The sequence below is a fragment of the Panthera uncia genome, chromosome C2 (genome assembly GCF_023721935.1).
Source record: "Panthera uncia isolate 11264 chromosome C2, Puncia_PCG_1.0, whole genome shotgun sequence".
In the NCBI taxonomy this organism is placed as follows: domain Eukaryota; kingdom Metazoa; phylum Chordata; class Mammalia; order Carnivora; family Felidae; genus Panthera; species Panthera uncia.
In genome coordinates this window covers 3,554,004-3,576,591 of record NC_064810.1, presented here as the reverse complement: position 1 = coordinate 3,576,591, position 22,588 = coordinate 3,554,004, and the positions used below count along the sequence as shown (strand labels likewise).

The 22,588-nt window shown below is 57.9% G+C and overlaps 1 protein-coding gene across 1 annotated transcript in view; it reads left to right on the top strand.

Moving 5' to 3' along the window:
• The window catches only part of UMODL1 (uromodulin like 1), a 62,071-nt gene that overhangs the window by 35,671 nt on the left and 3,812 nt on the right, over positions 1–22,588 (top strand). Inside the window, exons 9-19 of the mRNA XM_049628532.1 lie at positions 1,605–1,742; positions 2,258–2,830; positions 3,347–3,604; positions 5,238–5,350; positions 8,014–8,227; positions 10,105–10,242; positions 11,321–11,658; positions 16,919–17,064; positions 17,823–18,059; positions 18,262–18,421; positions 20,356–20,440. Coding sequence (XP_049484489.1) covers positions 1,605–1,742; positions 2,258–2,830; positions 3,347–3,604; positions 5,238–5,350; positions 8,014–8,227; positions 10,105–10,242; positions 11,321–11,658; positions 16,919–17,064; positions 17,823–18,059; positions 18,262–18,421; positions 20,356–20,440 — 2,400 coding nt within the window. The remainder of the gene's footprint in view (positions 1–1,604; positions 1,743–2,257; positions 2,831–3,346; positions 3,605–5,237; positions 5,351–8,013; positions 8,228–10,104; positions 10,243–11,320; positions 11,659–16,918; positions 17,065–17,822; positions 18,060–18,261; positions 18,422–20,355; positions 20,441–22,588) is intronic.

The window sequence follows — 22,588 nt, the reverse complement described above, 5'->3', positions numbered from 1 at the left end:
CCCCCCCCCCCCCCCCCCCCCCCCCCCCCCCCGCCTCCCACTCAGCCGGCTGGTCCGGAAGGTGCAGACACCACCGGCAGCTCTCCCTGTGGACCTGCCTCCTCCCTCTGAACTGCACAGCTGCCCGGCCTGGGGCTTTGCTATGGGACCAAATGAAGCTGCCCCGGCCTTGCTCTGGGCTCGCTTATGAGCTGCGCGCTGGGGAGGCCAGGTGACTCACCACGACTGAAAAGAGCCACCGGGTGCTCAGTGGTTGGAACCCGGGTCTCAACCGGGACCTCTGGTCTCCGCCGGGCCCTGCCGCCTGGCCAGCCTGGGCTCCACCCCAGGCCTCCAGCTCCCCGTGAAACTCCGGGAGCTGCCTGCAGGCTGGGGGGGGGGGGGGTCGGGCGAGCTCCAGGAAGACCCGCGGGCCCGGCCCCGGGGCCCTGTCTGCCGAGGAGCCCCGGCCAGGGTGGAGGGGTAGCTGTTGCATCAGCTGACGAGCCCGCGGGTCTAGCCCAGATCGGGTGCTTCCGCTTTTGGCTCTAGAGAATCCCATGCAGAAGGACCTCGTGACCGGCCTTGACACGCACGCGTCTTACCGCCCGGGTCACCCCTGGCAGGTACCCCGGCACCTTCCTCCTCAAGAGACAACTCTGCTCAGGGCCACCTGCTCCCCTGGGGCCGGGAGGGACAGGCAGTGATCTGAGGGCTGGGTTCTGGGGCGTGGGAAACCTATGCCCCTCCCTCCCCCGCCCCCCCCCCCCCCGCCCCCAGCCTGGAATACAGCTTGAGATGTTTATTGCTTGAGGTTTACCATGAGTATCACATACGGCGCTTTATCCTCAGTCACATGTCAAATGCATGAGACGAGCAGGTGTTTCCTTAGAGCAAGAATGAGTGGGGGTAGCAGGCCTGGGGGTGGGGGAGGGACGACCGGAAGAGGAGGTTGGAGAGGACGGGGAGGGAAGGGAATGTGGTCCCCACGAACCTTGTTTCACAGTCTGGCCGATGCTGGTCCTGGAAAGTGCCGGGCTGTGTTGGGCGTGGTGGGCGGGCAAGCACTGGGGGACCCCGGGGTGGGGGGGGGACTGACACACTTACCTAGCACTCTTCCTTGCTCAGCTCAGAAGCTGAGGTGACATGGTGTCTTTGGGATTCTTAGAGTGGTTTCCCAGACTGGGGAGGAGCGTGCCAAGGCCGTGTTACCGAAAGTTCAGGTCGCACTTAGCCGGACTCCTGGCTCGCTCAGTTCTCTTTGTTAAAGTACTAAAACATGAGACGATGTTGGCACATCAGAGAGAAGGGAAGGCGCCCTGCGTTTTGGGGTCTGGCGACAAAGAATGCACGAGAGAGGAATATAGCCACACCGGTGGGTGCCAACTCAGCCCCGCCAGCCGTGAAGGTCGGAGCAAGCAGATGCTGAGCCTGCGGTCTTGGTTCGGGGACAGGCTTCTGGGGAGGGATCTGAGGACGGCCTGCCTCTGGGGCCGCTGGATGCCCAGGGCACTTCCCCTCCCCCGGTTGGCTGCAGACGTGGTTGAGCAGATCCCTGTTCTGTTTCCTAAGTGCCCGAGGGCCACTTCTCACGAGCTCTGTCCTGTTCCTCTCCCGCCCGGCAGATTGGGACGAGTGTGCAGACAGCCGGGGGCACGACTGCTCACCCGCTGCCCAGTGCATCAACATCGAGGGCTCCTACACCTGTCGGTGCCGGACGGCCAGGGACGCCAACCCTTCCCGCGCGGGCCGGGCCTGTGAGGGTGCGCCCCACCCCCTCCCCCAGCATTTCTGGGCCACACCCTCGCCCCCGGGGACCTGATATCCCACGTCCTTTCTAATGTCCGCTGGCCTCTGTCCCGCATTCTTTCCTTAGTCATGTCCCATCCAGCAGGCTGATGTCAGTGACCAGCACCAAGCCCCACCCTGAGCACAGATCCAGAGAAATTGCCCCCTTTTCCCAAAGGCCCCCTGGGTGCGGGAACCAAGCCCTGCACTTAGGCCCTGGCTGTGCAGCCACCAGGTGGAGCCCCTCTCCTGGTGTCTCAGAGCCTCATTTATCAGATGGATAGGCCCTGCCTCACCCTCTGAAAGCACGCGGGAGGCCGTGGACACGGGCCCCCCTAAATACTCATAATGCCATAATCCCCAACGAGACTGCCTGTGTCCCCACTTGGGGCCCGCCTGGGAGGCTCTCGCTTGTGGGTGGCATCTGGTGGGTTTTGTTTAGGTGTTTTAGGACCAGGTGTCTCCTCTCAGAGTGGATGTGTCTCAGCAGGTGACGTGGTGAGCCCCACGGGAGGGGTGCTGGCTCCAGCAACAAGTGTTATGGCCCCAGCTCTCAGCACAGAGACAGCAGCCTTTGGCCCAGAGATGTCTGCCTTGTGGCCCAGCCCTGGGCACCCGGGGGGCACCCCTGCAGCAAATCAGGCCCAGACCCCGGGGCCCCCACCCAGGAGAGGGGGCAGCGGCCCGGTCGGGAAGGACAAGAACAGCACGAGGCAAGGCCTGGAGGAGGGAGCACCCAGCAGGGCCCCAGGCCTGGTGACAGGCCGGTGGCCAGCCAGCACGGCTCCTGGGACAACCCACAGCTCCCCTTCTGGGCCCACGAATGGCTCGCTGAGCACCCCTGGGTGGTTATCAAGAGACTCGAGCACGGAGCGGCCCCTCTGGCCCAGTCCTACCGAGGGCCCCACAGGCCACATCGTCTGGCACGCCAGCCTCCCCACTGGGGACACAGCACCAGCAGCTCTGGACCCCACAAGGCCACAGAACTTGGTCCCCCGACCCTCCGGCTCCCCGGACCTTCCCTCGGCCCCCACCCCTGAGTCTCTGAAGCTTCCAGCCTGTGGTGAGTGCCTGGGATCGTATGTCCTGGGGACACGTGGCCTGAGGCCTGAACACACTGGGAAAGAGTTGAGCTCCAGTTGGCAAAGCCTCATGCAGACGTTGGGTCAAAGTCCTGTGAGAAATACCCAGGTAGATTGCTCGTGGTAGGCAGGGCTGGGCCAAGTGGGATACCGTGCAGCCCGGTCCCCGGTGGCAACTTCTGGGCTTGTTAGGACAGCAACCTTTCTCCAGAGTTCTCTCCTCCCTGTTCCCAAGCCTCCCTGTCTCACCCAAGGCTGGAGCAGGAAGTCGAGCCCTGAGGCGGGGGGGTGGGGACCCTGTACCACGTGCTCTGCCTGCAAGAGGGGACTTTGTAGGACTTCCCTGGGCTGGCATTCCCCCCCCACCCCCCCAGGAGGCCCTCTTGTGTCCCCAGGCCGTGTGCTTGATTTTAGCGTTTGGTGAGGCTTCTCCTGTCCTGTCTCCTTGGAACATCGGATTGATTTTAATCTTCTCCGTGTTTCCATCCACTTCCCAGTTCCCGTCCCCATCGAGAGGGTCACGGTGTCCAACGTGAGCAGCACCAGCTTTCACGTGGCATGGGCGGCGGATCTCACCCCGCACCCCACCTTCCGGCTCACCCTGACCTCCCCGCGGAGCCCCGCGGTGCACCTGGAGACCCGAGACGCAAGCCTGACGCTGTCGGGCCTGGAGCCTGGCGTCCTGCACCTGGTGGAGATAGCGGCCAAAGCTTGCGGGAACGGAAGCGCCAGGGCCCGCCTGAAAGTCAGGACAGGTGGGTGATGGGTTTCAGAAACGCTTGTCCCCACTTGTTCTTAAAGGGAGGGGAAAAGTACGAGAATGGCTTTTAGTGGGTTGGGGTCCGACAGAGCTGGATGCGTTGGGGAGCGGCTGGGTCTCTGCCCTCTTATCAGCCTGGCTCAGCTCGCACGGGCTGGCTGTCAAAAGTCAGCGGGGAGGCGGCGTCCTCGCGGGTCCGCGGCAGGAAAATGCACGCGGCGCTTCTGGACTGAGCGTTGTGCACTCGCTCTGATGTCCCCGCTCTCAGAGGGCCTGCACTCGGCTTCCGGGGAGGACAGGTGGACGGTGGGACGTCAGACCGTCGGACAGCTCGTCTGTCGGCCCTGGTGCTCGTGACAGTTACGTGTTCAGATAAATCTTGTGTTTCCTCCTTCCTACCGGATGTTTTCCCGAAAGTCTAACTTGCCCGAACAGCCGAGGGCCAGCCTGACATTGCAGATGGGTCCCCAGATCTTGGGCGGCTGTCCAAGAGCAGACGGCCGTGTGCCCCGAGGTGGGTGCACAGCCCTTGGGGGTGTCAGAGCTTCTGTCTGCATACCTTGAAGTACCGATTAACCAAGGACCAGGGGGTGAGAGCGGAGACGGTGTGCGGGGATGCCCTCAGGCAGGCTCGTGGCGAGCTGGAGAAGGGGTGGTCGGTGCCTCTGAGAGCCAGTGCGGGGCTTTCCGCGTCAACGTGGCCTCTGCAGGTCTCACCTGCTGGCAGGAGAGGCCACCTGTGGGCGTGTGACCCATGCTGGGGGTGGGTCCACATCCCTTCTCACCCGTAGGCTCATCCGTCCCGCTTCCCGGGCTTTTCCACCAGGCTGCGTTCTCCAGCTGCCGTGTCTGGACCAGTGGCCCTCAGGCACGGCGACGGGAGTGATCCCCAGGGCGTGGTTTTGGGGGTCATCCAGCAGTGTGTCCTGGGATGGCTTTGGGGTTTGTGGGGGCAGGGGAACCTTGGCCTTTCCCTCCACTGCCCGGAAGGCTAGGCACGGAGCAAGAACCCCACAGGCATCGGGTGGAGGACTGACGAGGTGGCTGCTGGTGCAGGCAGTATTCTCGGACCACGTTCTCGTCCCACAGCCTCCGGAGGCCCCGTGTGGAGGGAGCAGACTCACATGGAACAGACCAGTGCAAAAGCAGGGGCCGCCCTTAACGTGCGGAGAAACAGCGCTCTAGGGGAGGAAGGAGAGGGTCAGGACCCCTGGCCCTCTGTCCCGAGTTGTGGGCGCTGAGCAGAGGCGGGGCGAGGCCACCCTCTGTCCTGGCTTCTCCGGGACGCCCAGTTGTGCACCTGTGGCCCCGGAATGAATAGGGACTTCTTGTGCTGTCAAAGTAGTGCCTACCGTTGAGTGACCTGGACACCCGTGCACAGAGAGAGAGGAGAGTGGCAGGGGCTGGCCTGGTTCTGCAGCCTCCGGAAGCTCCTCTCTCTGCGCCCAGGCTGCGTGCCGGCACCCTCTGCGGCGGGCTGGGCTGTGTCTGTGCACGCAGGGCACTGATATTCTTTCGGCCGACATGACAGTGCCATTATCAGGACGTGTCACCTAATACATCACCTAACGCGTTTACCGTTACCTACTGCGTTACCGCTCCAGACGTGTTTATTCTCTGTCCCGCAGCGGCCCAGAAGCTCAGAGGGAAAGTCAGAATAGCCAACGTCAGGTACGAGGAGCCCTTCCGGAACGCAAGCAGCAGGGAGTATCAGGACTTCCTAGAGCTGTTCTTCGGGGTGGTAAGTTGGCGAAGCCAGTCTCTGTTTCCTTTTGGGATGTGCGGGAGGGAGGGGGGCAGGATCTCAGTCCCAGTCGAGCAGGACTTGTGCTTGTAGGGGCCTGGGACCCTCATTTCTGAAGGAAGCTGGGCGTCTGGCTCCAGCGTGGCGCCTGGCGTCCCGGGGTCTATCGTTAGATGCTGAGTAGCTGCCTCTGCTGCCTCCTTGCTTCAGAAAGAGAGAGACAGAGAGAGAGAGAGAGAGAAAGCAAGCACACGAGCATAGGGAAGGGGCAGAGAGAGAGAATCCCAAGCGGGGTGCGATCCCGCGACCCCGGGATCATGACCCTAGCCGAAATCAAGAGTCGGACACCAAGTGAGCCACTCAGGCGCCCCACAAAGAAAATTTTAAAAAATTGAGATCTATTTCACAGATCCTAAAATGCACACTTTAAAAGTGCTTACCGTGGGAGCAAGTGACCTACAGTGTAGGGTGTAGATTCGGAAGTGATATTCCCTCGGGGCGCCTGGGTGGCTCAGTCGGTTAAGTGTCTGACTTCGGCTCACGTCGTGATCTCATGGTCTGTGGGTTCGAGCCCCGCGTCGGGCTCTGTGCTGCCAGCTCGGAGCCTGGAGCCCGCTTCGGATTCTGTGTCTCCCTCTCTCTCTCTGCTCCTCCCCTGCTCGTGCTCTGTCTCTCAAAAATAAATAAATGTTAAAAATTAAAAAAAAAAAAGTGCCTAGTGCAATGGTTTGGATTTTATTTGTGAAATTGTACCACCGCCACCGCTGTCTAATTCCGGAACGTTTCCATCACCCCCAAAAGACGCCCCTCTCCCATTCTCGGTGACTCTCCACACCCCCCGCCCCTGCAACCACTAATGTGCTCTCCGTCCCTGTGGGTTTGCCTGCCGTGGGCATCTCACGTGCGCGGAATCATGCGATACGTGACCTTTTGTGCCTGGCTCATCTCCCTGAGCGCGTCTTCAGGGTTCGGCAGTGGCTCACCGCTCTTTATGGCCGGGTAACGCTCCAGCGAGCGCAGAGGCCACGTTTCGGTCTCTGATGCACACTGGGTTGGGTTCACTCTCTGGCTGAAATGACTCCTGCTCTGCTACTATGTTTCCTGATCTTTCTGAGGCTTCCCCTGTCGTCCCACTGACATCCCTAGAGACGGCGTATTGTTACAATTCAGTCTGGGTGGCCGTCTCCGTGTTCTCTCTGCTGGCGCTTAGATGCCCCTTTGAGGAGAAGAGAACGCGCTTGTCATGGTCTCACCGTCTTGCTTACACCTCGTCCCTTTCAGCTTTTCCTGACTCTGGGGTTTAAGCAGAGCGGCGCCTCCTCCAGGCCGAGCGTGCTAACGTGCTAGCCCCCTGGCTCGCTAACTGATTCTGCTCTCCCCTCACGGCATCGCTGGCCTGGAAAATGGGTCTCCCGCCTCCGGGAAGTGTCCCACTGGGACTCCTTGGGACCTGGGGTTCTGCCTTATTTATCCTGGGGTCCCCAGCTCTCGGCCCAGTGCGTGGACTCGAGAGTTGTTGATGGCTCCATTCACCCTCTTCTGTAGGTTCTGTGATTGTGACACACGACACTAAGCCCCAGCCCCGAACACCAGTCCTCAGGTGGTCCCTTGAGGCAGCCCCTTTTCCACTCACGTGTCTGGAGTAACCTTTCCTCTTCAAACCATTCCTCGCCTATTTCTGGGGGCCGTTGTTGGTTTGTCTAGAATTTCAGGATAGCCAGTAATGGTGCGGCTTATCACGTACGTAGGACTTTCGGACCAACTTTGGGAGGTTGTGGGTTAACACGACGCCTCGTTCCTTGTCACTTCTTAGCAAGGGGGCCCGGAGCTTTGCTTTGAGACTGGTCGGAAATGCAACCCAAAGTGACTTTAAGCCAAGCTTGTGACTGATCCCTCTCTGGACATCCCAGACAGAAAGAGAGAGAAAGAGAGGGAGAGAGAGAGAGAGAGTCAGTCATTCCAGTGGTTATGATGGTGCCCAAGTGACAGCAGGGTGACAGCACGTTTGTTCACATTGGCTGTCCCCCACTGGGAAGTGAACCCACGAGCCTGTGCCTTGGGCCACCACACCCAGCAGGCTCTGAATGAGGTCAAACCCTGGAAGTGCACTTTTCCAGAAGGCTGGCATTCTACGGACTGTCTACAGCCGTCATGAGGCGGGGTGCATCTCTGGGTGTTTGGACTGTGAGGGGCTAGGACAGAACGCCACAGCCTGAGGCATCGTGGCAGCATCAGCAGTAAAAGGATTGTTCTAGAAAACACAGTGAGAGAGACGCCCCCCCCCCCCCGCCCTCCCACAACCACTTGTCTGGCCTGCGCCTTCCATGGCTCTGAGCTGAGGAGAGCAGGTTCTAAATGCCGTCGTGAGCCCCCCATGAGTGACGTGCCCCCCGGGGTGGGGCTTGTGCGTCTCGTCCACACTGGCCAGCAGACGTGCTCTGGGGGAGCGGGGCACTTCTTGGGGCTCAGGACCCACAGGCACTGGTGCTAGACCTGGGATACAGCTCGCTTCACCAGACCGGGCCCAGAACTGACCTTTGGCTTGGACCAGTCTGCTGCCGGCCAGAATCCCAGGAGGTGCCCCCCCACCCCCCGCCGCCGGGGACAGGCACCTGCTTCCTCCCGGCGCGTGGCCCCTTACCTGTGCGGTTTCTCTAAAGGTGCGGGATTCCTTGCCGGCCGCCATGCTTCGGCACGTGGACGCCGGTGGGGTCCAGATGGAGGTGACCCGCGTCGCCAACGGCAGCGTCGTGGTGGAGTTTAACCTGCTGATCATCGCAGACGTCGATGTCCTCGAGGTGTCTGCCGCGTTCCTCGTCGCCCTCCGGAACGCCTCTCTGCTGGAGGTGGTCGGCGAGGACACCTTCATACAAGGTAGGCGGAGGCCGGGCCCCCCGGTCACTCACCGTGTTCCGGAAGCGAGGTGGGGAGAGCCCAGCACGTGGGTCTCTTCGGGGTCCCCCTGTAGGAGATGCCCAGTGTGGAACACACAGGCCCCTCGTCTGTCTTATGGCTACTGTGCTATTTCTGGAGGTTTAAGGGCTCAAAACATCCTCGGGTGAAGCCGTGCGTGCAGCTGTCCGGAGACGCTGCTCCCTTCCTGGGCTGCGTCCCCCCCTGGGCCTCCTGGGCCACCCACATCACTGGGCCGGGGGCAGACGCGTCCCTCTCTGCAGCCACACTTCCTCCCAAGAACAGTTTCCAAGGAGATCCTGGTAAAAATAAATGCAAAGGAAAGCAGGGAGAAAAGGCAATTTGGATTCTCTTCTCTAAATCGTATTAGTGGGCTTGAGCTGTCGTAACCAAACGCGGCGATGGAGAACCTTAAACACAGAAGTGTATGTTCTCACAGTTCTGGAGGCTGGATGTCCGGGGTAGATTTCCAGGGGGAGGGGGGCTCTCCCTGACATGGGGACAGCCACCTTCTGCCTCCGCCCTCCCGTGGCCTTTCCCTTACACCTGCAGAGGGGGTGCCTGGCGCCTCTTCTTACAGGAACATCAGTCCCATTGGATTGGCCTCCGTAATGGCCTCACTTGGCCTCAGTTACCTCCTAAACACCCCACCTGCAAATACGGTCACATTAGGGGTTGGGGCTCCCGTGTACGCATTTCGGGGACGCAATTCCGTTCGTGGCGCACAGCGTACTTGAAAATAAACAACAAAAACTTACATGTACAAAAACAACCAGAGATAATATGAATCTTTTTCTGGTTTTGGGAATAAGAAGGGTTTTCTAAGTTTCAAAACAGAAGGCAAACCAAGCCCCCCAGGGGGAAATGCCGACAGGGGCGACTCCATAAAAATGTGAATGTTTTAGGGGCGCCCTGGGTGGCTCAGTTGGCTAAGCGTCCGACTTCGGCTCAGGTCACGATCTTGCGGTCCATGAGTTCGAGCCCCGCGTCGGGCCCTGCACGGACAGCTCGGAGCCTGGAGCCTGCTTCGGATTCTCTCTCTCCCTCTCTCTCCGCCCCTCTCCTGCCTGCTTGCGCGCTCTCTCTCGAAATAAATAAGTAAACTTAAAAAAAGAAAAGGAAAAGATTGGAAGTGGTCAACAGCCCCGTAACAGGGGAGATATTAAGTGTCTTATGACACACCCACGCCATGGACTTTGATGCGGTTATTAAAAGCGAGGCGTGTTGAGACAGAAAACATTCCTGAAATAAGGGTTGGGGAAGGAAGCGGGACTCCCACGTAGATGTAAAGCACGGCCCGAGCTGCATCGCAGTCTGTGTTTTAAAGGGCCCAAGGACATAGGTCACCGTGAGGACTCTGTTGTATGTGGGAGGTGGCCTTAGGTGCGGATTGTACCCATTTTCTGCAGTAAACCCGTGTCGCTGTGAACAAACTGAGTGACAGAGCCTAGAGACCGGAGCGAGCCAGTGGGCTGAGTGCCTTCCCCGGGGATGGCTCGCTGTGGGCGCACCTGGGCCCGAGACGAGGGGCCGGGGGCCTGTGGTCTTGTCTCTGCGGCCCCTCTCGGCCCCGGGACCAGGACCCCTCCTTCTGGAGCAGCCCCAGCAGACGTCCTGACACCAGCTCGTGTCCCCATCCTGGCTGAGAAGTGGGTGCCACCCTGTCCCCCGAGCCCCCCAGAACCGTCCACCTACGGTGTCATTCAGTGATTTTCAGCTCTGCTGGCCGAGACGCACGTCCCCCCACAAGGCGTGCGTAACAGCGGGCACAGAAGCGCCCCTCCCCCGCGGCCCTCGAGCCCCGTGACAGTGTCTGTCCTGCTTCTGATGTCGCGCAGATTACGACGAATGTGACAGCCAGGAGCACGACTGTGAGCCGGGCGCGTCCTGCCACAACACCCTGGGCTCCTACACCTGCAGCTGCACGGGAGGAGCCCCCCGCTTCCCTGTGGAATTTTCGGGAAGATCCTGTGACGGTGAGAGTCTCACAATCCCTTCTCCTGAGATACCGTCGGGTAATCTGTTCTTTGAAGGACTTTCGTCGGCAAAGCGTTTCTTTTCCAGACGAGGTCGGCAGGTTTTTCTGTCCTGGACGAGTTTTCTAACATGTGCGTCTGTGTGCACACACGTGTATGTGCACACGTATGTGTCCCTTCACATTCTCCATGCGTCTCCAGCCTCGCATCTCCCAGGTGCCCGTGATGGGAAAATACGTTCATTACAGTGAGGCCCGCCACGTTCTCTCGGGTTCTAAACGACGACCACACAGAGCACGCAGCCCGTGTGATAAGCAGCACGGGAGAAGTGCCTCTCCTGGGGCCCTCCTCCCACCTGCTACTTTTCCCGTTAAATGGGGTCTCAGGAGATTCAGCGCTGACGCTGAGGTGACCCCTGCCAGCCAGGGATCCGTGGTCAAGTGGTGCAAGACAGACGTTTATGCGAGTAAACACTTGTCACCGGAGACAGGATGTGCTCTGCTGGAGGTAGAAGCAGGGGGCTCACGGGGACTGAGATCCTGTGGCCCCACGAGTGCTGTCAGGGAGGGCTTCCCGGAAGAGGTGTCTTAGAGCCAGTCTGAAAGGACAGCAGCACTGCACCGGGCAGGGAGGGCTGCAGTGTGGCGGGGTTAGGGTTAGGGTTAGCTGCGGCGCGGGCCCCTGCAGGGAGGTGGTGGGAGAGGGCGGGACGCCGGCTGCCAAGAGGCGGGTGAGGCCGGTCGAGAAGGCATGAACGCCACGAGCCGGGGTTTGGGCTGCATGTTGGAGATCAGGGTCCTCGGTGAGGGGGCAGAGCAGTGGGTGAGCCCCACCTCGGGATAAGAGAAGGCAGGTGCCAGGGTGGCGGGCCCGGGAGGGAGCCCCCGGACAGCCCTGAATATCTTTACAAACATCCAACACGCAACAGGGGCCTGTGTGGGGCTGCGGCCGGGACGCGTGGTCCACGTGTCCGCTGCTGTCCCCGTCTGTCCCTCCGTGCGGGCCTCACGGGCCAGGGGTCGGGTGGCTGTCCCTGAACACAGAGCCACCCTTGGTTCCACCTCCTTGTGCCTTGCAGGTGACTCTCCCAGAAGCACAACCCAGGCTCCTGGCCCCCCTCTGGCCGCTGGCCCCGAGCAGGCCCCCACCCCGGCGGGAACCGCGGCTGCCATGGCACCAGGTGCCGGCCCGGGTCCCCGGGGCCTGCCCCCGCGACTGAACCTGACCGAGGCGGTCAGGGTGCTCTGCGACATTGAGAAGGTGGCCATCGCCGTCCAGAGGCGCTTCCTGCAGCAGGAGTCCATCCCCGAGTCCTCCCTGTACCTGGGACACCCATCCTGTAACGTGAGCGACCACAACAGCACGCACGTGCTCCTGGTGGCCGGGTGGAGCGAGTGCGGGACCGTCGTGCAAAGTGTAAGGGCTGGGCGGCCAGGGTGGGGCGGGGGCTGGGAGTGGGGGCCGGGACAGAGAGCGTTCGCACCATATGGGGGAGGGACCAGGGAAGGCTGTGCACCCCAAGGTCTCTGACTCTAAGCGGGGGGACCCAACAAAGGGGGACAGGGCAAGTCTTCACCAGGGACCAGACTGTGTCCTGGAATCAGGAGGGAGTTTTGGGCTCTCGCCCTGTGAGATTGTGGTGCAAAGGGCCTGGGGTGGGCTTCAGGGTTTGAAGGATGCTCCCAGTGATGCTGGAGCATAGCAGATGGAGAGCCAGTGGGAGACGGAAAAGGCAGGAAAGCTGCGTGTGTTAACATGAGTGTCCAGGTGTGCCAGTGTGTGAGAACACGTGTGTGTGTGTAGGCGTGTGTGATTGTGAATGTGTGTGTGTGCGTGTGTGCGTGAGTGTGCACGTGAGTGTGCACACCGGGCAGGTGGCCCGGTGTGATCAGAACGACCCGGCCAGAGGGACTGTGGTCCTACCGGGATTCGTCTTTACCGCAGTCTTTTACGGCCGCGGGGTCGTCCCTCTACCGGCACAAAGAGGCTCCCGGTCAGGGGGTGGGGCCGCCCAGCTGGAGGCCACTCTGGGACCATGTGAGCCTCTCTGGTCTGCTGCACCCCCCCAGTTTAACCGATGGGACTGGGAGGTTCGGCAAGGTCAATGGGGGGGGTCAAGGTCAAGGTTGCCCTGCCTCTGGGGACCAGCCCTACATCATCCGTGATTCTGCCTTTCCAGGGGCCTTCAGGGGCACAAGGAAGGCAGAGGCCCTCAGATGCTTCTGGCTGGAGCCTGGGCCTTGCTCCCCAGTGGGGACACCTGGGCCCCGGGGCACTTGTAGGAGCTGAGCTTGTTCATGGTGCTGAGGGCCACAGGCCTGGGGAGGCGATACCAGCAGGCAACATCCTGCTGGGCAGGAGGCACAGAGGTGGAGAGTGGGTCCGGGGGCTGTCCCCGGGGAGGGAGGCAGGGGCTCCAGAGGCTGGTGAGGTACACGGCGGGAGACTTCTCGGGGGAGAGTCTGGGCCAGAGGAGAGATGGGGCACGGGTGGAGACGGCGGTGAGGTGTGGGCCTGTCCGGGGCCAGGCGCTGGGGCTGCGGGGTCAGCGTAGATGTGTTAGGTGGCCGGGCAGCTGTGGGGTCAGTGAGCACTTAGACCTGTGGGGGCCGGGCAGCTGCAGGGTCATCGTGGACACTTGGTGGACCAGGTGCTGGGGCTGCGGGGTCAGTGTGGACCCGTGGGGGCCGGGCAGCTGTGGGGTCAGCGGGCACGTGGATGTGTGGGAGCCCAGGCAGAGCAGCGCCCCTGCACGCTAAGCCTGCTTGTGCGCCCACCCTCCCTGGGGGTCCTCAGACCCCCTCCGGGTTGAAGGAGCAACCAGGACACTCCGGGGACCGCAGAGCCTTTGTCGGCCCCCCTCCAGCCCTCCAGCCAGCACAGCCTAAACATAACCGTGGGGCTTTACTTCTCGAGGATCCCCGACGGTCTCGTGGAGGTACCCGACACGGAGACGGGGTAGCAGCTCCTTGGCGCCTGAGCCCCAGAGTCTGTGGGCACAGGCTGGAGGGTGGGCAAGGGCACAGCCGCCCTCAAGGTCTCGGGTCCAAGTTCGCGCACCGCAGGCTTGCAGAACAGGAGGGAACGATGCTGAAAGTAACGTGGTCAGCGCAGCCAGGCAGGCTGTTGGGGCGGAGTCTCCTGCCGATGGGCGGGGCCCCGGGGGCGGGGCTGCGCGGACTCTCCGCCTGCCCTGTTCTGAGCCGGGCAGGCACCTGCTACAGCCGGTCCACTCAGTAGGGCTCAGCCCGTTCAGAGCAGAGGGATTCATCTCTGATAATCATCCCAGCCCTGGAAGCCACAAAAGTTCTTGATGTTTCTTGACGTTTGTCGACAACTAAAATTTCCTCGAGGACTTACTTATACGAGTACAATGGAGTATGTACAGTTAGCCGTCTGCCTCCTGGTTTTGGTTAAGCAGTTTAAGAATTCAAGCCTCTGTTTAAACAATTTTTTTAATGTTTATTTTGAGAGGGAGAGAGAGAGAGACAGAGACAGAGCACGAGCAAGGGAGGGACAGAGAGAGAGGGAGACACAGAATCCCAAGCAGGCTCCAGGCTCTGAGCTGTCAGCACAGAGCCCGATGCAGGGCCCGAACTCGTGAACCATGAGATCATGACCTGAGCCGAAGTTGTATGCTTAACTGAGCCCCTCGGGCACCCCAGGAAGTTTAAACTTTATTGAGCTCCTGGGTTTTTTTTTTTTTTTTTAATTTATTTTTGGGACAGAGAGAGACAGAGCATGAACGGGGGAGGGGCAGAGAGAGAGGGAGACACAGAATGAGAAACAGGCTCCAGACTCCGAGCCATCAGCCCAGAGCCTGACGCGGGGCTCGAACTCACAGACCGCGAGATCGTGACCTGGCTGAAGTCGGACGCTTAACCGACTGCGCCACCCAGGCGCCCCAAGCTCCTGGGTTTTTGGAAGAAGTTCAATTTAAGGCCTCCCTGCTAAGTTTGATGCACTGTATACAGATCATACAGAGAGGGCCCTGAAGAGACATGAATTGATCTACACCCCAGAAGATTCGGCAGCGTCCAGAATCATCTTCATAAACACTTCTAAAGTTCTTGTAGAGACAGCAGGGGGCTGTCCAGATTGTCTGTGGCTCTTTTCAAAGCGATTTTGTTAAGTTTATTTATTTTATGTATTTATTATTTTTTTAATGTTTCTTTTTGAGAGAGAGAGAGAGACAGAGTATGAGCAGGCAAGGGGTAGGGAGAGAGGGAGACACAGGATCTGAAGCAGGCTCCAGGCTCTGAGCTGTCAGCACAGAGCCTGACGCAGGGCTTGAACTCACGGACCTTGAGATCATGAGCTGAGCTGAAGTCAAATGCTTCACTGACTCAGCACTCAGGCACCCCTATTTATTTATTTTGAGACAGAGAGAGAGTGTAAGGGAGGGACACAGAGGGAGAGAATCGCAAGCAGGCTCCACACTATCAGTGCAGGGCTCAAACCCGGGAACTGTGAGATCATGACTTGACTGAGCCACCCAGGTGCCCCACAAAGTAATTTTCAAAGGCACCTTATGTATGCCATTGGGAGCAGACACTCCGGACTGGGCGCCTGGAGCACGGTCCTTCAGAGACTTGATGTTGCGTCGTTACGACACTTCACGTACTGAAAGAGTTTCTGTTTCTTAGCTGGAAAAAGCCACAGGGCCCACAGGCATCATGTAGATAAATTCTCCACAATACAGAGATAGAGATACGAGCACACCCGGAGACGGGTATTAACGAAAAGTGTTTCAATGCTTCCATTTTGTATACTTCAGGGAAGAACTGAGGCAGGTTTGTTCTCAGAAGCAGAAGCAGGGGCGCCTGGGTGGCTCAGTCGGTTAAGCGTCCGACTTCGGCTCTGGTCACGATCTCGCGGTCCGTGGGTTCGAGCCCCGCGTCGGGCTCTGGGCTGACGGCTCGGAGCCTGGAGCCTGCTTCCGATTCTGTGTCTCCCTCTCTCTCTGCCCCTCCCCCGTTCATGCTCGGTCTCTCTCTGTCTCAAAAATAAATAAACGTTTAAAAAAAAAAAGAGAGAAGCAGTGGCATCACAAGTCTCTACTAAGGAAGGTGAACTCCAAGAATCAGGGTGGTTTTCAAAAACTCTAATTTCACCATTTATATAAAAACCCAGAGAGACCAGTCATTTCCAGCAGGTTCCAACATAAGCTAACGACCCTTTGCTGCAGTCAGCTTACCGGTGTCTGCCCTGCTGTGTTTCATACGTGAAATTACACATGCTGTAGTTTCTTATAAAGCAGTAGGTAAGAAGTCGATGTAGGGGCTGGAGAAGCAAAAGAACATTCAACACGTCTTCCCTGCGGTGACTTTCAGCCCAGGACCATCTGAAAACAGCCACTTCCCCGGTTGGCCACTGGATTCCGTGTCTCCGTCGGATTCATGGGTGCCATTAGTGCTGCTGGGCTCTGAATTTCTATTTTCGCCCCACGCTGCCCTGGAAGCCTTACTGTGGCCCGATGCCCTGTTGTGCGGCTCACAGGGGCTCTGCCCCGCTGCCTGCGCTGGGTGGATGTGTGCTCCCGTGGACGCTCATCAGCACGTCCTCATCAGCATAAATTTAAGCCCCACCCCTTGCTCCCCCCACGTGGATGGTCCGGCTTGTCTGTTTCACACAGATGCCCTTGTCTCTTGGCTACTTCTAAATGGCTAAGGCCGGTGACTTTAGCGGAAGCCAGACGGCACCCGCCCCTCCGCATCAACCACGAACAACCCGCAGCTGTCCTTGGCTGGCGCCGGGCCCCGTGCTGGTGACGACGTAGGAGGTGTCCGTGCGGGGCTGCCGATCTTGGAGAGCCCACCACCGTGCCGATCAAACTCCAAGCCACGAGCCAGCAAAGCGCTGGGGACAAATGTAACTTGGGGCGTCCTGCCAAAGGAAGACTTGGTTCGGCTTCAGTACAACGATGGTGGTTTTCCCAGAAAGATCTGCCCGACTCAGATGCTCCGGCTCTGTTTTGGGCGCTGGAGAAATCCTGGAACTCTCGTGCGCCAGGGAAGGTGCATCTCCGTTCACTGGCGCACTGCCGTCTGGAGGGTCTGTCCTGCCAAACTTCAAAAGACAAGCCACTAGTCTTCACGCTTTGTCCTCGGGCTTCCCTTCCCCGGGCACGAACCCGGTCAGCGTTTTCCCTGGGGGCTCGGGTGGAGAGCATGCTCACACTCCCGGAGTCCCCGACACGATGACGTTCACTCTCTGGAGCTGGTCCTCTGGCCCCTGGGCTCCCGGTCGTCCCCCCACCCCCACTCCCGCGTGATGGCCCCCGGAGAGGATGCCGGTGGTCTCGTGCAGACTTTAACCAATTGATTTTAGCTCCATTTCTTCAGGGAGCACATCGTGCCCTGATTTTCAGAAACGTGCTTGGGGGTTATTTGGGGGAGGAATCCGATCTATTATTTGGGGTATCGGCTGACCCGGCTTGTCTCTGGTTCTCTTCCAGTGAGGAACATGGGCATAGGACGCAGGCTAAACCAGGGGTCGGGACGTCACGCTCTCTTTGGCATTCGATGTTAGGAAGAGATTGTCGGGTTTTCTTGTTTTGGGGACAAGCGTTAGAGAAGAACCAGCCCTCCCCCAGCACTCCCGAGCCACCAGTCTGCAGTCGTGTTGGGGGGCCTGCTGGGGTCCAGGAGCGCACTGACACCCTGTTTGTGTTCAGAACGTGACGAATACAGTGGTGAGGACCACCCTGAGGAACGACCTGTCCCCTGAGGGCATCATCCACCATCTGAAGATCCTGAGCCCCATCCACTGTGCCTTCCAGAACGACCTCCTGACATCGTCAGGCTACACCCCAGAATGGGGGTGAGTGGAGAGGTCTCTCCCCACCCCTCTCCAGCTCACTGTCCGCTCTAGCGCCTTTACTTTGGGTTTCTTTAGGATTTTTAAAAAATGTTTATTTATTTTTGAGAGACAGAGACAGAGCGTGAGCAGGGAAGGGTCAGAGAGAGAGAGGGAGACACAGCATTCAAAGCAGGCTCCAGGCTCTGAGCTGTCAGCACAGAGCCCAACACGGGACTCGAACTCATGGACTGTGAGGTCATGACCTGAGCCGAAGTCGGACGCCCAAACGACTGAGCCATCCAGGTGCCCCAACTTTGGGTTCCTTTAGGATTTTAGTCACTTGGGGATCCTTTTGTGAGACTGAATATAGAAACGGACAGTGGCCAGGACTTGGTTCGTAACCCCCAGGTCCCCTAATACTTGTCCTCACTTCCTACTTAAGACCAACCAAAGAAAGCCAGATACGCACCCTCGCCAATCCCGTAGGACACTCCAGTCCTGGTGAGCCCACCCACGGCTTCCCCATGACACGCCTGGGGCGCCTGGGGCCTCCCTTTCCCTCTCTGAGGATGCCCCTCCCCTGTCTGTCCTTGAGTCTCCTCCAAACTCAAGTTGGGGGGCGACACACGGCTCCAGCCAGCTCAGAATCGGTAGCCTTGCCTGTTCTCATCTGGGCAGTCTTCCTTTATTTCCATACTTCTTTGGGGTTGCTTTTTGGGGAACAATGGGAAGCGGTGGGGTCACAGGAGCGCACCTCCTGAAACCACTCGCTCTTGCAGGGTCTATACCATCATCGAGGACCTCCATGGTGCTGGCAGTTTTGTCACCGAGATGCGGTTGTTTATTGGGGACTCCCCTATACCTCGAAATTATAGTGTGTCTGCCAGTGATGATGTCAAGATCGAGGTGGGGCTCTATAAACAGAAGAGCAACCTCAAGGTGGTCCTGACCGAGTGCTGGGCGACACCATCCAGCAACGCCAGGGACCCGGTCATGTTTGGCTTCATCAACAACAGGCAGGTGTCGGGTGTGGGCTGCCTCCCAGACACGCACGGATATGGGGGCCGCGTCCCTAGGGGACCGGAGGGTGGCGGTCCTCGCCTCCCATGGGTGATGGCAGACACGGTGTGTGCAGTCAGAGGTACTGCTGGGAAGCTCATCTGGGACGGGGATGGGAGGCCGGCTCCTCACTAATGAGCCACGTTCCTTCCTTCCCAGCTGCCCCATCCCCAACACACACACGAACGTGATCAAGAACGGGGACTCCAGCAAGGCCCAGTTTAAGCTGAAAATCTTCTCCTTCATCAACAACTCCATCGTCTACCTGCACTGCAGGCTTCGTATTTGCATGGACTCCCCTGGAAGCACGTGCAAAATAGTAGGTGTTTTACTTCTCTAACCTTGTGTCTGACTTGTGTCCCTGATCACCCTGAGGAGGGCCACTCTGTTATCTGAAGCCCAGGCTTTGGGCAGCTCTGGGGCCCGACCTCTTGGAGCAGACTCTGCACAAGGTGTGAAATGAGGCGTGGATGGCAGGCAGCCTGTGGGCAGAGGACTCTGCAGCTAGCTGGCTAAGCTACATCATTCCAGATGTCATACCACATGTTGGCCATCCCATCCCATTCCCATTCCTATCCCATTTCCATTCCTATCCCATCCATCCCATCCCATCCCCATCCCATCCCGTCCCATCCCATCCCTATTCCATCTCATCCCATCCCATCCCATCCTTATTCCATCCCATCCCATCCCATCCCATCCCTATTCCATCCCATCCCATCCCATCCCATCCCTATTCCATCCCATCCCATCCCATCCATTCCTGGCCATGATGCAGTGGTGCTTCTCCTCCAGGTGCTTTAATGCATATTCAGGTGTAAAAACTTTGCTTTAATTCAGTATTATTTTTAGTAACATTGAGGGAACACTACTGAATCCCAGCCACTGTGATATTTAATAAGAGGGGTTTTTTTTTATTTTCATGTGCACGAATTTGGGATAATGAATAATTTTACATTCCCATTTCCGTAGACCTTTGAATGTGAAATATGCTTTGCAGTCCTGAGTTTTGAGAGCCCTTGTTCACAGCACAGACAAGGATGTGAGCTCACTGTCACATGCGGTCTGCTCCCAGGACAGTAGAGAGAACTCTGCTGGCCTTGTGTTCAGGGGCTGTGTGTTTGCCTCATCTCTGGGCGATGGGCTTGTTTCTGTGCTGCTCACAGAACCCCTATAGTCCCCCTCCCCACCCCCAGGTCACCAGCCTCCGAGGATCCACGGGACACGCATAGGAGAAGAAACCCAAGGAACATCAATTTTGTTGATGTCACTTTTTCACACACAGTAGATCTTCCAGAAAAAAGGGTTGAAAGGGACACAGACCCCTGGATGACTGCCAGCTAGGGGCGTGCATGACCCTGCACCAGGCTCCAAGAGCCCCTCAGACATACTAAGAGTATTAATAGCCACAACCACCCCTGTAAGGAGGGGCCGGTTCTCAGATTCTTGATAATATGGCTTCACGCCTTCCTTTCCCAGCTTTCCTAGGAGAGGCATTGACTGCTTTTCTGTGGCCGCAGCTGTAGCTGAGACATCAGGAGTGCATTCTCTCACAGCCTGGAGGCGGGGAGCCCAAGATCAGCCTTGGGGCAGGGCTGGCTCCCCCTTAGGCCGCGAGGGAGAGTCATTCCAGGCTCTCCCCTTGGGGTGCAGACCCGGCTTCTCCCTGTGTGTTCATATCTTCCCTCTGTATGTCTGTGTCTGTGTCCAACATCCCCTTTTCCCAAGGACACAGTCATGTTGGACTAGGTACCCACCCTAATGACCTCACCTTCTCCTCATCTGCAAAGACCCTATTTCCAAATAAGGTCACAGGCACAGGTACCGGGGGCTAGGGGGTCAACATCTTTTAGAGGGGCAGAATGCAGCCCATAGCAGGTGTATTCTAAGAAGGTTCCACCGTGTCCCTGAACCTTCGTGCGAGGCAGAGGCATTGAAAGGAGCAGGCGGTTGCAGCTGGCCATGGCCATGGAGAACACCAACATGACTCAGCGCCGACAGAGGGCCTGAGGGGCCGAGGGGCCAGGGCTTGGAGGCGCAGCGGGCTGCTCTCTTGAACCTCGATTCCTCCTGTGATCCAGGCGGTCCAGGCCCCCAGGTCCCTCCCCTGTCTGAGCTCACCCACCCTCGACTTGCTGTCTCCAGCCAGATAGAATGTACGGATCAGGGTACCGCCCCGACGGTCAGGACTTGTCTCCGAACTCAGTAGTTCTGCTCGACTAACTCGAAGTTTCTTTTCTTTCAAAACAACAGAATTGCAATGACGTCAAGTCCCCGAGAAGCAGCGAGGCATCCACCATACACCAGACATCCTGGGGACCCCTCGTCCGGTCTGAAGGTTAGTTGGTGACTTGGTTTAGACAGTCCTGAGTCCCATCTCACCAGCGTGGGAGCCACGACTCCGCCCCCCGGGAGCCAGAGCACCTGGGATGTTTGGCAGCAGACTCGGGATCAGGGGACGTAACAGCTGCTGGCCGCTGAGAGCGACTTCCCCGGGTTGCATTGAGTCCATCACCTGCAGAGTGTGGCCGGGAGGGAGGGGCCATTGTCATACCCACGTTGCAGAAGAAAAGGCTGGGGCTTCAGGATGTCAGCACACCCTTAGATAAAGCAGTATTTCCAGCCATGTGTTTATGTTGGATAAACACACCGAATGGGTTGTTGGGCCACAGGAACTCAGGTGATGCCTAAGCTGTTTATTCTGGGCTTGCCTAACTCGGAAGATGCAAAAATAAAAAAAAATGACATCGCTTTCTCTCTTGGTATAAAACTTCCACAAGCCAATTACATTCCATGTCATTTCAAAGGCTGCCATCATTTTTCCAGGAAGACATTTTATTTCCTTTGAGATTGATTTCATTGTTTTTTCAAAAAAAAAAAATTGGTTGGGGGAAATGGCGTGCTTTGGGTACGAAGACAGAAATGGCTAGCTGTCCCCTAATATCTGTTCGCCCCTTCATCATAATAGAACCCCACCCCCACCCCCCAACCCACCCCGTTTTTAGCTGGCTGCCGGGAATGAAAACCGTAATTCCCAGTCAACCTGGCTGTTGAGTGTGACCCTATGAGTAAGTTCTGGCCAATGAAATGCAAATGGAGGTCAAGTGCCAGCTCCCCAGGGGCTCAGGCCATTGTTTTCCCCTTTCTTCATCATCCCCCTTCTCAGACCCCAGGGGAGGGCCATGGGGACAGGAGCTAGAAGGAGCCCCATTTTCAAGGACACCTTACAACAAGGCAGCCAGGTCAGGCCAGACCTCTGACCTCCAAGTTTTGTGCCAGAAAGACATAAACTTCCATGTTCTTTGTCACTGCTATTTGGCTTTTTCTCCCGTTTGCAGCTAAATGTAATCCTAGTCGATTTTCCTTTTTTGTTGCTTTTTTCCCTACTTGGATGGCCCTCCTTGCCTCTCCATATTTTCCTGCACAAGAACTTCTGGGCTTTGGATGCGGGATGTGAGCCGGGGTCCGAATGCTGATCAGGGCTTAGGAAGAAAGATGAGGGAGTAAGAGAAGGGCCAGCGATTCTCAACTGTTGGTTCTCATCCAAGTATTTGTGAAATTTAAAAGACCCCAGGTTTGGGGGCACATCCTAGGCCTACTAACTCGGAGTTTCTGGAGCTGGGCTCCGGGCTCTGGTGTCTGCACTGGTCATCAGGCAGCTGAAGGGCCCATCCTGGGACCACATGCTTCTCCTACCCACTCCTCATTTCTTTTTTTTTTTTTTTTTTTTTTTCAATTTTTTTTAACGTTTATTTATTTTTGAGACAGAGAGAGACAGAGCATGAATGGGGGAGGGTCAGAGAGAGAGAGAGACACAGAATCTGAAACAGGCTCCAGGCTCTGAGCTGTCAGCACAGGGCCCGACGCGGGGCTCGAACTCACGGACCATGAGATCATGACCTGAGCCGAAGTCGGACGCTTAACTGACCAAGCCACCCAGGCCCCCCCCCCTCCTCATTTCTTAACCTGCTGAGGAGAACTGGTTGACCAGGAGCCCTAATATGAAAGACAATATGTGTGAATTGCATTCTCGTTTATAGAAATGGGATTCCTATTTATTCACAGATATTATAGATAATGTCAAAACTACTGGAGTGGAAAAAGCACTGGGCTTGGAGTCAGGAGACCTGAGTTTAAATATGGACTCTCATGCTTCTAGTTGTGTGGTCTTGGGAAAATTCCTGAGTCTTCTGGATCCTATCCATCCAACCATTATTCCTCCATCCATCCACCCGCCTATCCACCCATCCACCCACCCACCATCCATCCATCTATCCACCCATCCATCCTTCCATCCAACCATCCAGCCATCCATCCTTCCATCCATCCATCCATCCACCCACCATCCATCCATCCACCCACCATCCATCCATCCACCCATCCATCCTTCCATCCATCCATCCTTCCATCCATCCATCCATCCATCCATCCACTTCCCATCCATCCACCCATCATCCATCCATCCACCCACCCACCATCCATCCAT